Source organism: Daucus carota, chromosome 5 (assembly GCF_001625215.2).
Source record: "Daucus carota subsp. sativus chromosome 5, DH1 v3.0, whole genome shotgun sequence".
NCBI lineage: Eukaryota > Viridiplantae > Streptophyta > Magnoliopsida > Apiales > Apiaceae > Daucus > Daucus carota.
The window spans coordinates 29,581,268-29,596,543 of record NC_030385.2 but is presented as its reverse complement, the minus strand read 5'-3'; the positions used below and the strand labels follow the sequence as shown (position 1 = coordinate 29,596,543).

Sequence of the window (15,276 nt, the reverse complement as noted above, 5' to 3'; positions counted from 1 at the left end):
AACTAGTACCTAAATACTACTATCATAGTATCATGTAGAAGACACATAGATTTCTTTAAATAGAATTGATTCAATACTCCTTTGGCTCCATTCATCTCTCTCAGAGCAAGTCCAATGATAATGTTAAAATAGATGTAGCTATTGTTATAATTTGAAACCAAAAAGTGGTTTTTAGTGCTAAAATAGAACTTATGGTCCAATGGTAAATGCAAAATAGTACCAAACATATCCAAATAAAGCTATATTCTAATTACACAATCTATATTTCTCACAATTACTTTATTAATGCATTTTGTCACTTGCATGCTTATGTGGCAATTATAGCACTATCTATATTTGGTTCTATATTTAGCACCAAGTATAGCATTTTGCTATTTTACATTCAAGTTTAGCATCTCATTGGAGTTGAGTTTGTTGCTTGAATGCTATATTATAGCAATAGCACCTGCTTTAGCACCTCCATTGGACTTGCTCTCAGTATTGCAATTATCCTACTCACTCTCTCGCAGAGATCATTTACCAAATCTCAACTTAATACAACCTTCATGTACAAACATCATCATTAAGTTTAGAAGTCCTAACTGTATGTAAATCCCCTGTTAAGACAGCTGAATATACATAAAAAAAAAAAAAAAAGATATCCGTCCCTATAATCATAAATTAGTTAAGACAGAACAACTTCATACCCATGATTAAAGGGATGAAAGCGAGTAGTTATAAGCATACACCTAGCAAACACGAGCATGCTAAAACCCGATGCAGACCTCAAAGATTGCCATTTGGCAAAGACTTGTTTCGAACAACTGCATCCTCACCATGCACTGTCTCTATTGATGTTGAATCAACAAGAGCCTGCAAAAAGGAATAGATAGAATCGATCAAAGTTGGTCATTTGATCCTATTACAACTTTGAGCTTCTTACATTTTTTTGATATTTATATTTTCTGCCCTTTGACTAAATTTGTCGAAACTGAAACACTTTGTGTCACAACTTTACAAGAAGGCAACCAGAGCCAGATTTAAGGTAAAGCCAACTAAGTGGTAGCTTAGGGCCTCAGTATCTTTTGCAGCCTCAATTTTCGCCATATTGTATGCTTGTATATATTGATTATATCCGACCATTCACATTTACATATTTGTATATTTGTAGCATAAACATGTACACATTACGTTATATTTTTACATATTTTAAAATTAGAATTTTTAAATACGTATTTTCTATAATTATCTATTTTCAAAAGTGTCTCTAAAAAAAATAAACTATTATTTGCTGAAAATGAAATGAAAAACCTATTCAATAGTTCGGGTTCTCAAAAAATTAGTGCCTAAATAAGTCACTAATATTACTTTTGCATTACCTTCAATCCATTATTAAAAGTTCTATTATATTAAATGGCCTGGTATTTGACTTCCGCTTGGGGCCCAAAATTTAGTAGAGTTGGACCTAAACGTCGTCATTATCCTTGGAGGCCATAAATTCAGGTGTTCCGCACAAAAATATGGAATGTATCATTCAGCTATTTCTGGCCTTGGTTCTAAGAATTTAAGATTTTTCAGCCCAAATGAAGATAATTATAAACCACCTAGAAATCTGGATGAGTTAAAGCAAGCCAATAATGTATCATTAAGTTATAAACAACTGCCCCCAAACAACTTAGCAAAAAACTAATTTAACTTCTGCTAGGGGCCCAAAATTTTGTAGAGTTGGACCTAAACGTCGTCACTATCCTTGGAGGCCATAAGTTCAGGTGTTCTGCTCGAAAATATGGAATGTATTATTCAGCTATTTCTGGCCTTGGTTCTAAGAATTTAAGATTTTTCAGCCCAAATGAAGATAATTATAAACCACCTAGAAATCTAATCTAAGCGGAAATTAAATTATTAAGAAATAATTTAACTTCCGCTTAGGGCCCAAAATTTAGTAGAGTTGGACCTAAACGTCGTCACTATCCTTGGAGGCCATAAGTTCAGGTGTTCCGCTCGAAAATATGTAATGTATTATTCAGCTATTTCTGGCTTGGTTCTAAGAATTTAAGATTTTTCAGCCCATATGAAGATAATTATAAACCACCTAGAAATCTGGATGAGTTAAAGCAAGCCAATAATGTATCATTAAGTTATAAACAAATGCCCCCAAACAACTTGGCAAAAAAAAGAGAAGGCAAATGCTCTCCCATGAAATATTTTGATTTTCATACAAGAAGCATAAAACAGCGGATATAAAATTATATACAGACCTGGAGCTCCTCTTCATAGCTTTTCACCCTGTCGCTACATTCTTTCAAATGCTGATAGCATTTATGCAGCTGTAAAATATTAAATGTATTCAACATCATATGGATTAACCAAAACATTAAACCAAATAGCTAACTATTCATAGCTTTTACCTTGGTCAGTTGCGTCTGGTGATGTGAAGTAAGTTTCTTTGCCATTAATAATGAATCCTCTAAACTCTAGAAGCATCAAAAGTTTTCCATTTAGAAGTAGTAGTGCTTGTAATTCTAAATAACAGATGACTAAAAAACAGACAGAGAGACAATATAAAATAGGCACTGTCCGAGGAAAGAAGATATTTGCTAACTAGAAAAAAAATGACCTGTGATTTCTCCTTTAACTTCTCTACAAACTCCCCCTTTTCTTCTAAAGAGTCTTCCATGTGAGAGATCTGGATAGTAGAATGATGCACTAAGTTATTATCTACTATTTCCTTACATAAATCATATATGCCAAAATAACAGGCTGTAACACATGTAAAGAATGATTCGAAATTCTATACAAATCAGTTCTCCCAAAGTGATGCTGGACGCAGATATCCTAAATGATATTGAAGGGATAATACAGTGACAACAGATGGGAAAACATAAAAATAATAAAAAAAATGACCAACACACAAGTTAAATATTATCAAATGAAATTTCAGACAGCAAATTAGTAGAATTATTTAGTAGTGTTCAATTAGTTTTATCATAGTAATTACATGTATTTGACAGCTTAGGGAAGTGTAAGATTCATCAGTTTATTTATTGTACTAGGTCACACTTAATATCAATTCTGCAAAGCTTATAATAAGCAATTATATGATGCAACTCCAAACTTGACACCTAGTAAGTGTGAAAATCAGTATAGGATAAAGATTTTCCTTTTTTATGTTAGACCGGAATATGAGAAATGCCAACCTCTTTTTTAAGTTCTTCAAGCCTTTGAGTTGAAAACTCCAGTTCTCCTTCGACCTGATACTAAAGTAGAAAATAACAGTCTAAGAGAGGGGAGATTTCCAGCAAGTTATTGGTTAAACTTTCCCTAAAAATAAAGTTCTTCAATCAATACACTGCAGGGATCTTATACCTGACTGTTATCGCGGCCTATAAACTCAGAAGAGAGCTCTCTCCTACGTTGGTCACTAGCATCCAAGCTCCTAAAAGATAAAACATGATACATTTACTCAAATGCATATTCAAATAAATAAGAAGTGATGGAAATTCATACGCTACAATGAATCAAGTTAAAAAACAAATGTTTTCAAAAACTATATCTACCAAAAGAAAGCTTCAGCTATTCAAATATTTAGAAATTCTTCCGTCAGATGAGAGGTCTAATCTAACAAAATAGTGATACTCATTTATCTTTAAAGGTATGAAAATCTTTTTTTTTTACTAAGAAAAGGAGGAAAGAACCTCAAATTGTAATAAGGAAAATGAAAAACCATCTCAACACTCCCCATCATCTAAAAAGCTCTGTAAGAGACATTCTAAGAGTGCTGAAAGTGTATGCAGTTCTTTCTTAGTCAAATAAGCAACAACATATATCCACATCAAAATCTTATTGAACCACCAAGAATTCGCTATCCTATAACAAAAAATTATTTAACTGATATAGTTGTTAAGATGCACAATTTAGTAGATTTTTCCATACTCTCTTCCGCGTCACTCCTTCCTCAGTTGTAAAATTTCCAAAATTAGAACCAAAAATAACAATAGATAAGTAAACTTCAAGCTGCAATTCAGTATTTGCCTAATCAATACAACTGAAACTGCATTACATGATGCTCTGTTCTGTTGGGGGGAATAGAATGGATAAGTGTAAACAAACTAAAGGAGAGAATATTTAGGTAGCAGGCAGAGTAAATAAAATGAGGGAGTGCAAATTTCTATGATGAACACAAATTGGGGAATGGATCATTTATCTTCTCAAGTTGGTGGTTTGGATTTTAGTTTAATTTCCTAGGAACGATATAGATAAAGGAATGAGAACATATAAATTTACCCATAAACTAGTACAAATTTCATTCCATTCCACCAAATTCACTCACTCCAACCAAACACAAGCAGCTCATCCATACTAAAATATCTTTTAAATATATAACTGAGTGCACTGGCTTAGCAAGCAAAACACTTTTAGGAGTAGGGCCTTGAGAAAATTTGCCTCTAAGTGGACAAAATGATTTTTGATAGACAATTTAAAATCTGTTTTTAACACATTGCTAAATGTCCTTGCTATCTTATTGTATACTGTTGGTCCAAATGTAAAAGGAAGTTGGTTACAACAATGTCTGGGGGTAGGATGTTCATTAGAATATAAATGCTACACAGAATAAACGACACTGTCAATATATAACTATAGCAGCATGCAGAATGGAATTATAACTTACCCATTCGAATAATTAAACATCTGATCCTTGTCGTTCTCTCCACTTCCGTTGTGATTTTTGGGTTGCTCCACTCCTCTATCTTGATGCCAATCTGACTTCGAAATTCTATCCCGTTCAAGTAAAAGGTTCCTTGTATGTTCTTGTTCAATGTCTACATTTCCATGTTCACGATCCTTATCTCTTTTCAATAATTGGTCCCTTGTCCGATCAATGTCACGTGTACGGATATAGCCCCTTTCCCTATCTTGGCTATGGTCACTACGATTATACCCCCTCTCCCTATCTAGGCTACGCTCATTACGATTATATCCCTTATCCTTATCTTGATTACGATCTACAGAACGTTCTCTGGGTCGATCATGAAACCGATCTCTGTCAGGATTTTTATCTCGATCTCTTCCCCTGTCCCAATCTGCCCCACTTTCAGGATTACGCCTAAAACTATCACGGCCAAGATTTGGCCTCCCATTTCTGGTCTTCACTTCACTCACTTTTACTACCCGGCCATCTATTGTCTGATTAAATGTACCACAAACATATTTCCGAAAATTAATTACATCATAAATCAATAGAGTAAAAAAATGGAAATATAATAGTATTTCTGTATATATTACAAAAAACCAATTACTGTTAATTATAGTTTGGAGTGGGAGATAGATACCCTTCCATTCATGTCCTTGATGGCATCTTCAGCAGAGCGGGGATTTGTAAAAGTAACAAATCCATAACATTTCCCCCCAACACCACGCTCATTCACAATCTGGAATCCAAGATACATAGATGCATATTAGAAATACACACACACACATACATTGTGTGTTAAGAGGGGGGGGGGGGGGATTGTTGGTCTGTGTGTTAGAAAGGGTGGGGGGGAGTATGTTAAGCAAATGGATAATTACTCATCAGTATTCAATATATTTATTTATTGGGGTAAAGATCAATGGCATAAAATAATAATTACTGGGGCCAACAGGGTTAGCCAGCAACCCAACGGTTACCAATAGTGCACCATCTAATGAAACTGAATAAAATATATGATACAAGTAAAGTATTGACTACATAATAACCCTCCAATTCCGTCTCACAGCCACACGGCAATGAGGTCTGAGATATGACATCACATAGACACATACTACCCCAATAGCATGGAACGTAATAGTATGACGATCCTGTCTGGCGTCTCCTCAGCTGCGAATATGAATTTTATTTTTATGCCATAAAACCATGAAAAAGTCAACTCTGACGCGAAATATGACGGAGTATTTTGTATTAAGCTGACCAAAATTTTCAAACCCTACCTCGATTGTTTCTCGATCATCATTATAACTGTCAACATTAATCTCAAACCTGGCCTCAATTTCAATAGAATTCCAATGAGTAAGGTCGGTTTGGGGAAATTGGGGGATTTGGTTTACATTGATCTCAAACCTGACCTCAGTCTCAACATAACTCCAATGAGTCAAGTCGGATTGAGGAAATTAGGGGATTTGAGATTATGTTTCCCACTTCTCCAATTAATAAAAAACATTCAAAATAATAACTAATTGGTTCCTTGAAGTAACCCCTATATATTATTTTGGCTGATGGTACATCCTACACTACTAACAGAATATCCACTGGGGAGCAAAATAGAGCTACAGTCGGAAGAACGCAAACTGATCATAGTAAATAGTGGTCCACACAACTTAACCACATCCGATAACTTTGCTACCTTCAATTACATCCTATAATTACCTAAAACATATAACGAGTAACGACAACCAAATATAATTGCCAAACAAAAACCCTAGAAATCTCAAACAATAACCACTCCCACTCGATACCGAAACACACAAACGCACATTTACAATTACCCAACCCATCAACCATCAGCATTCTTATAACCAAATCAATCAAGCTCAATATTAACAATGTCATATAATTTCACACAAACAAAACATAAAATCAAACATCAAATAAAGCTAGAAAATCATCTCGTCTTGTTAAATTAATTAAGCTTGCTAAAATACAAAGAAACAACAACTGGATTAAAATATCTATATATCAACACAGATACATATATGCGTATACATACTTTGACAGCGCGGACACGACCATAGAGATCGAAGGCTTTGCGAATAGAGTCTTCGTTGGCGCCGTAGGGGAGTCCGCCGACGTAGACGGAGTTATCGTCGGCTATCGTCATTTTCCGATTACAAACGTCACCGTGCTTAAAATGAAAATAATGACGAGGGCTGTAGTGTAGAGGCGGTGGAAATCGATAATTTTTGTGATATTTGCTTCACTGGCCCCTCTTGTTTCTCGACTTGACCATGCGCCCCTACCTTTTTTATATTTTGCGCTTGGTTATTATTTGATCGGGTTTTATATTTTTAAATATACTAGCCTTTAACCCGTGCGAAGCACGGGCGGGTATATAGTTCGTAATTTATTATTTATAATTTGAATTTTAACATCATATTATTAGCATTTTAGTATTAATAAATTGAATTTTAATTAAATTATATTATTCAATTGACTATATATATATATATATTAGTACATTTAATCCGAATTTAGCACACGTAGATTTGAAAATAAAAAATTAGAAAATTCAAATCTTTTCCAAACATAGCCAATCATGTAATACCTTTGAAAAATTCAGTAATCTAATCAATCGAATTTCAAACATAATTTTGGTTTTTTGGTTTTTTTTGACAATAATAACTTTTAATATTAGAGTTAGAAAAAGGTTAAAGTTAAAAAGAGTTATATGAAAATTCTTGTTAAAAAAAAATATTCAAAATTGTATATTTATAATTTTATTTATAACATCATTATAATTTTTTAATGAAATATTATATGATAATGTATTGTTATGAGTGTTTTTAGTATTTGAAACTGTTTAACAATATAATTCTAATAGACTCCACATTTGTAGACTTCTAGTACCAAAAGGAGAGTACCAAACCAAAAAATATAACTAAAACCTTGGACTACAAATTATACCCATGTTGGCTTATTATAGTATAGTATAGTATAGATTTTAGACGAATTTCATATTTTAAATTATTTTTGAAAATTTTTATTAGAAAAATGAAAATTATAAATTTTTAATTTTGTGATTAACATCTAAAATATATTTGTGAAATAAAATAATATATAAAAATAAGTAATACATTATATATTGTTTATAATTTGGTATTTGAGAATCTGTAATAACTAATTTATGCACTCAACATTTCAAATTTTAACATTTTTATGAATTTAATATATTAATATATCACTCAAAAGTGATAAGTATATAAAATTTTCTAAACTTCAAATATAAATGAAATAATTATTTCACAATAATGGAATATATATTTATGATATGCATATAATAGCTAAGAATTTATATATGATTTTTCTTATTTAAATTGATTTTCAGTAAAGACAGGTGAGTCGACTCCCGTGGTTATGGTTATAAGCGTCACTTCTCCACAAATCTTTGTACACTCATCAATTAAGCCCTTCCGCTGTTTCATCCTCTCTTATATTTTTTTATTTTTCTAACAAAACTTAGATTTATTTTATTTTTAACGTAGGAAAATTGCAAACCACGTGAACCAAGATAAACTTAAGCGACAGGCTCTGGCGTAGGAGGCATAATCACAAATATCGCTCTTTTCGGGAGTCGAACCTGTGACCAAAAGGATACAAGTCCCCTCTTTAACCAGCTGAACCAACTAGGGATGGGCATTCGCCCCGCCCCGCTCGACCCCGATCCGATCCCCGCCCCGTTCGGGTCGGGGATTCGGGGAATTTTTCGGGGACGGGGCGGGGATCGGGGAAACTTTTAGAAAAAATTCGGGGATCGGGGCGGGGTCGGGGATTGATGTCTCCCCGCCCCGATCCCCGACCCCGATTGTGTATATATATAAATAATAATATATTTATATATATTATACCAAATATATTATTAAAAATAGATAACTTTTATAATATAATAAAAATTAGAAAATGATCTTTATTTTTATTGATTGATTATAAATATATTGTAATATAATATGTTTTAAATTATCGTTTATTTATATTATAAATCAATTTTAATATGATTTGATATTGAAAATATAAAATAATCATATTTTATTAGTATATTAGGAGTTAGTAGTTTGTTTGTTTATTAAAAAATATATTATATATTATAAAGTTATAATTTTTTTATTAAAAACTAAAATTCTCCGAATCCCCGCGGGGATCCCCGTTCCCCGTTCGGGGCGGGGATCGGGGAGGAAAATAATCCCCGTTCGGGGTTCGGGGCGGGGTCGGGGATGGATATTCAATTCGGGGATCGGGGTCGGGATAGCACTCCCCGCCCCCGAAGTGCCCCCGTGCCCATCCCTAGAACCAACCTTTACGGGCGATTTAATTTTTTTAGATGAGACCTTATTGAGTATCTTGTTATCATTGTTGTTAGACATGTTCATATTTTTGAGATGTTAGTTATATTTTGATATTTTAATATATATTGATACGAATTCCTATAGTAGTTTTTGTAGAAAGATTTATATCACATTTTTAGAGATCTATAAGACTCGCATCGATTTTACGACGATCGTGGATATTACAAAAGTTCACCTCTAAAAACAAATTTCAAATTTTATGGACATTTGTTGCTCCAGTATCAATTGATGTGATACTTATAAATGTATATTGATTATTATCAATTGCGATACTATTTATTCATACTCTATGTGTTAAGCGATTCGATAATAAAACTAACTAATTTTTTATCTCATTTTTTATTTCACAATCAAGTTGTTCGACGGTTGACTCGATTATAATGTTTTTGTTAAGTGTTTTGTTTTGATAAAATTATTTGCTTGTCTAAAAGATTATATATATGATCATAATTTAATATAAATATTATAAAAGCTTAGATTTTATATACAATTTTAACTAAAATTTTTCATAATAGCATAGATACGTAAACGTTACTTGCATATGAATATACACTATAATTTTTGATGTAGTACCCATTCCACATTAAATTATTTTTACGTGTACATTTATTTTGAGGTTGAAGTGCAAAAGGCTTATTTAGCTAAAATGACAGAAAAGGTAAATTAGCAACCAAAACAATAGTGCACTGCATTCAAGTTTGGGCCAAGTCCAATTAGGTAACAGCACCAAAATCAAAATAGAATACCAAGCCATGAAAAACATTGTAAAGCAATGGCCCCAATCAACTAAGAGCAACTCCAGCGGCTTCCCTATTTGGAGTCTTAAACCAAAATATAAGGAATATATGAAAATAATTCACTCCAACAGTATCTTAGTGATTCCCTAAATCACTAAGATCCATTAGCCATGCCTTATCTTTAGGTAACCTCTCTTCTCTCCTAAATCTTATTTTATAATAAATTTTGAATACAAACATGTTCTCTCTCTTCACCTATTGCAATAATGGTAACTTTTAATAATAAAATAGTATATAAGGAATGAATATAAGGAATATTGTTGGAGGTGAGAATAGCTATTATTATCTTAAGCCACTAGGATCCAATATTTTATATTATATTTAAGGAATGGGCTAAAATGCTGCTGGAGATGCTCTAAGCTACTATTAGGCCATCTCCAATAGTGGAACCAGTTTTTGGCCTAAATCTTAGTTCAAATTTAGACCAAATCATCTTTCCATTCCAACAATTTGGCCTAAATTTTGGTCCAAATTCATATATCAATATTTTATTCTTCTAACAATTTTTATATTATTATTCTAATTTTTTAAAAATAATATAAGATTTATAAGATTTATTATCAAAAAAAAATAAAAAATAATATAAGATTTCATATTAATATTACACTCAATAAATTCATTAAATTAGAAAAACAAAGAAAATTTAACATTTTATTTAGTTAACTAAATTTTTTTTACAAAGATTCAATACTATTCCGAATTAACATATGTTCCCACAAATACTCAATTAATGTATATTGAAGTGCAATATGAGCTATTTTGTTTTTTATTTTTCTATATCGTCTAAGAAATTATTGAAATCGAGTATATTAATGTATTATTAATTTGAATTATTTTAAGATTATTTAATTTTATTATATTTCATTATAATATATATGATTATTTAAGTAACATATATTAAATATAATTTATAAATATTTAATAATTATATTAACATAAAATCATTTAATTAACTAAATATAAAAAAGGAAAAAGTTATTATTATATTATTAAAAAGATTTAGGCCGGTGAATAGTGTCGGCCTAAATTTAGGCCGGTACTGTTCACCGGTCTAAATTTGAACCAAAATTTAGACCACTGTTGGAAGGATTTAGACCGAAACCGGCCCAAATTTGGGCCTTTAGGCCACTGTTGGATTTGCCCTTACATCTAGCAGTGAGCACCAGCAGAGTTGAGACAAATTTAAATTAGACAAGTTTCTGCATAAAAATCATATCATCCTGTCCATCAATATATATACCAAAGAATACATGAAGGTGCAAGTGAATGAATGCTTAAGAGCACCAAGAGCAATCAAAAAACTTTCTCAGACTCATGAAAGTTATTCTTCCCAAGTCAACACTCAACAGTATCAGAACTTCAAGTTTCTTCACATGAGACATTCAACTTGTACATTGATCCGAAAAATTAATAGGTCTATCTTATAGCTAAAGACACATTCGTGGTGACAATGGATACTTTTCCTTTTCCAAATAGTCTCTTAACACTTTCTGATAAAAATGTTTTTGTGGTCTTATCACAGGACTTTCAATCTACTCAGAATAAGTAGTAACATGTTATTCTCCAGTCTAATTCAAAAATATGACCAATTTGCACAAGTGGAAAATTATGATATATATAGCTATGCAGGAACACAGAGTATAAAATTTCTGAGGGAAGGCAATTTTCTACAGGCTATCGAAGAAGATTCAACAAATTATCATTAAAATCCTTAGCTTTAGGCTATACGCTGCCTCAAGAGGTTTCATGCTCCGAGACAATCTAGTCTTCAAAACATTATGCTGCACAAAAACAACTCAAAAACATCTCCTCTTTTCCATATAAAATTTGGAGGATAACAGAACGATATAAGGTCAGAACAAAATTCTACTACAACGCTGAAGGCGTGGATCCTTGCTAGATACCAAAGGCAGAGCAGCAAACTAATTACTTAATAAACATGCCCAGATATATAGCTAAATCATTAGCTGCAGCCGAATGCAATAAAACAAAGTTCAACCAGTTTCACATCTGACTATGAGGCACTCTCTCACCTCTAAAAAGTAAAAAGTCACTGAAAGTAAGAATTCAACCTCATTTTTAACCAATATTAAGATTCTTGGCGCTACACAAATCTTAGCTCTAAATAGACAACGAATCTATCTACTCCATCAAGTGTGAAGCAAGCAACCTAGAAGTAAGTGCAAATTTTAGATTTCAAACAGAATTACAAAAGATAATTGAATATAAGATACATGGCCATCACACAGTAAGTGGGCATTTTAACAGTATGTTCCTTGACGGCTAAAAGAAGTGAAAAGTGCTCATTTACCAGAAACTTTACCATATATTTCCTTTACTTATCCTCGTCTTCACCACTAGTTTTACCCTCCACCTGCTTAGGCTGAGACTGAACATTACTAACTCCAGTAACTGACTGCTGGTACATAACACCTCCTACAAGTGTCACTAGGAGGCAAAGCAAACCAACTGGAGTAGCATGCTTATCCCAAATCGTCACATTGATTGCAACCGTGAGGAATTTATTAACGACACCAGTCACTGTAAATGCTGTTGCTGAGATTGCCTTCCTAGCAGCAAACCCAAAGAAACTGATAAGCAACCCAAAAACACAAGACAATGATACTGCCGAAAATGCAACAGGATCAAACAAATTCCCAGAATTCGATCCAACTGCAGTAAAGACATCCGCATACTCTCCTGTAACAATCCAAAACAAAGGAGCCATCATCAACGACAACAAGTTATTGTAATACACAAAACCCCAAGTATTCAATCCAAAATTCGTCACCATGTGTTTGATGTAAACCATCTCAGTCGTAATCGTAACCATATAAACCAATGCCCATGAATACGCCCTAAGGCTAAAACCATAATCCGTGACAACATACCCAACAGCACCACCCAAAATAGTCAGCAACGCGACAAATGTAAGCTTCGAAGGACACGGTTGCCTTCTGAACGCAGTATCAGCAACTGCAACCAGAAAAGGAGTTAATGATCTAAACACAATAAAAGTATCCACATTGGCATGACGAAGCAAATTCGTATTCGAGAAAATAGCCAGATAAAACACAATTGCAGCAGGCAGAAACTTCTTCGCAGTCTGGAGCACAAACGGATCATGATGCAACAACCCAAATTTGCCTAAAACCCAAACCCCTAAAGCTGAAGTCAGGTACTGCAACGCAGTCAAAAGGCCCGGGTAGTTAAACTTAGTAATAGCAAACTTGTTAATCACCGAAAGCAAACTCGAACAGAGGGCATACCCAATTACCAAACTACTTGTTGCATAATGCTGTTTAGCTACCTCAAGTTTTAAAGCAGGCATCTTTATGGAACTTGTTTCAAATCTTGATAACCCTTTAGTTCTCTTCTAAAGATTATCAATTTTCAACAATGCCCAAATTGTCTACTAGGGTTTCTTGAGTAACTTGGACTAGGGATCTGATATTAATTCAGGTAAATTTGATAAATGCAGTAGTGAAAAACAGAGTAATGGGTGTTTGGGATTAATGTGGAGGTGGGTAACGCATTGAAGATCAAGAAAGAAAGATCACAATGAGACCCACAAGGTAAAGATGCGTATTAATATGAAAACAGAGATGTATAGATAGAGAGGTAAATACAGAGAAACAATAGAGAAACTATGCATGTGGAGGAAAAGAAGACTGTACGCTGGAACTTGGAGGGGTCTTTGTCCTGGTAGTGACAGACTGACAGTGAATGAGTAGAGGAGGTGTGAAGCGTGAAGGTTTTTACTGAACCCAAGCCGTACTACCAATAATACTTGGAAGCAGTTATGGCTTATTTGACTCATTAATTTAGCAATATTATTCTTTTTAAAAAACTTAGAAGCAGTTGTGGCTTATTTGACTCATTAATTTAGCAATATTATTCTTTTTAAAAAAGGTGAGGTTATAACTGCTAAAAACTTAGTTGGCTTATCAAATATAAAAATTACTATAATCTAACACTTTCAAAAAATGGTACTCCAAGTCTCCAATCATATTCACCCGTTATTTATAATTATAGCCAACCTCCTCCTCCTGTAAATAATTATATTTGTCGATCCATCGTAGGACTCTAAAAAATCTGCAAGAATATTACACATAACTTGTTGTCATATTAAAGTGATGGTGACTATTATAACAATCTAAAATATTAATAACATACTATTTTAAAATTATAACCAATCAATGTAGCCAATATCATCGAAGCAAAATGTATTACTGCTTCAACAAATTTTACGTTATGTCCAATAAATCTAATTTAACAAACCATTACTGCCGACCCCATCTTAGATGCTCTAACAACTTTTTGGTTTCCTATCTTGAATTGATTATATTTGTGATTATTTAATTTAATATTTGATTAGTTTTTGCTCCGTGCATCACCCGTTCATTCAGATTTATGCTTTTGACAATACTAATGTTTAATACTGAAATTTCATAATTCTATACAAGGCGAAAGAATTAACATAAAATTCAAACAAGAATGTGTGTTTAAATTTACACATTAGAATGTGACTAGTATGAAAATCGGAAAATACGAGATTTGAATTAGTGTTCTAATTAAATTATCTTACATTTTTAAATATGTTATCTTATTCATTTTTTGTTTAATTATCCCGGGAAGACCCCCACTATTTGTTAGACGGTTGGCACTAAAATCGTATAACTATGACCTCCACTATTTTGCGATAGCAGATGTGCATTATGTTTCCAAACACATTTTAGTTTATTTTATTGATGAATGTGCGTTTTTTGTATTTGTTGACAGGTTGGAACCAAAATCGTGTAACTATGATATGCAGTCTTTAAAATGATTGGCAAGGACGCCACGTTGATACATAAAACGAAAGATACTTGATTAAATCCCGCTAGAGCTTTTCTGCGTATTAAGATACTCGATTACTCTGTTAAACTACAAAACATATGATATGCATAGTCATATATAATCTCATATTTGAAACTCTATAAAAAGACTTCCCCAGAGGCTCTTATATCTAAGAAGACGATAATACTTGTTCTGGTGAAGTAGAAACATAGAACGAAGATCATAACATAAAACATAATGAGCTTAACTTAATTAAAAGCTACTCCCATGCAGCATCAACATAAACAAAGCCTAGGTTGTTATAATAGATCGATGTAGCTATAACAAGTTAACAACATATAGGATGATCGCCATTTGACTATCTTTAATATTATCGTACGAGCCGTGGCAAATCAATATGATTAATCTGTTGGACAACAAGACTATTATTGCAACATAGTGGCAGTTATATATCATATTACACAAGCCAAGGCCAAGCAAATCGAAACAAAACGTGAAGGTAAAAAGCATGCATATCAGTGACTGCAAGAGGAAAGAAAGAATAGAATTTGTACCCGTAACCATAGCT

The 15,276-nt window shown here is 32.9% G+C and overlaps 2 protein-coding genes across 3 annotated transcripts; both read right to left on the bottom strand.

Annotated features, from left to right (window-relative positions):
* Positions 1-515: 515 nt before the first annotated feature.
* LOC108220372 (uncharacterized) lies at positions 516-6,992 on the bottom strand. Of its 2 annotated transcripts, none has more exons than XM_017394118.2 (9): positions 6,723-6,992; positions 5,310-5,408; positions 4,649-5,163; positions 3,346-3,415; positions 3,177-3,236; positions 2,597-2,665; positions 2,388-2,453; positions 2,238-2,306; positions 516-852 (listed from the first exon to the last, which is right to left on the bottom strand). In XM_017394118.2, the coding sequence occupies exons 1-9, from the start codon at positions 6,831-6,833 to the stop codon at positions 766-768; spliced, it is 1,146 nt and encodes a 381-aa protein (XP_017249607.1). In that variant the 5' UTR covers positions 6,834-6,992; the 3' UTR covers positions 516-765. The 2 variants fall into 2 exon arrangements, with proteins under 2 accessions (XP_017249607.1, XP_017249608.1); XM_017394119.2 differs by having other exon boundaries at positions 3,177-3,230; positions 6,723-6,967.
* A 4,937-nt stretch (positions 6,993-11,929) lies between these two features.
* On the bottom strand, positions 11,930-13,657 carry LOC108222087 (GDP-fucose transporter 1). The gene has a single exon (XM_017395981.2). The coding sequence runs from the start codon at positions 13,198-13,200 to the stop codon at positions 12,205-12,207; it is 996 nt and encodes a 331-aa protein (XP_017251470.1). The 5' UTR covers positions 13,201-13,657; the 3' UTR covers positions 11,930-12,204.
* Between the last annotated feature and the right edge of the window lie 1,619 nt (positions 13,658-15,276).

What these genes read in the sequence shown, in the direction of transcription:
- LOC108220372 (XM_017394118.2), bottom strand. Translation starts at nt 6,833, where the DNA reads ATGACGATAGCCGACGATAACTCCGTCTACGTCGGCGGACTCCCCTAC. An exon ending in ACCAGACGCAACTGACCAAG is followed by an intron (nt 2,307 to 2,387) that starts GTAAAAGCTATG and finishes AATATTTTACAG; the next exon opens with CTGCATAAATGCTATCAGCA. An exon ending in GCTATGAAGAGGAGCTCCAG is followed by an intron (nt 853 to 2,237) that starts GTCTGTATATAA and finishes TCCTTTTTGCAG; the next exon opens with GCTCTTGTTGATTCAACATC.
- LOC108222087 (XM_017395981.2), bottom strand. Translation starts at nt 13,200, where the DNA reads ATGCCTGCTTTAAAACTTGAGGTAGCTAAACAGCATTATGCAACAAGT.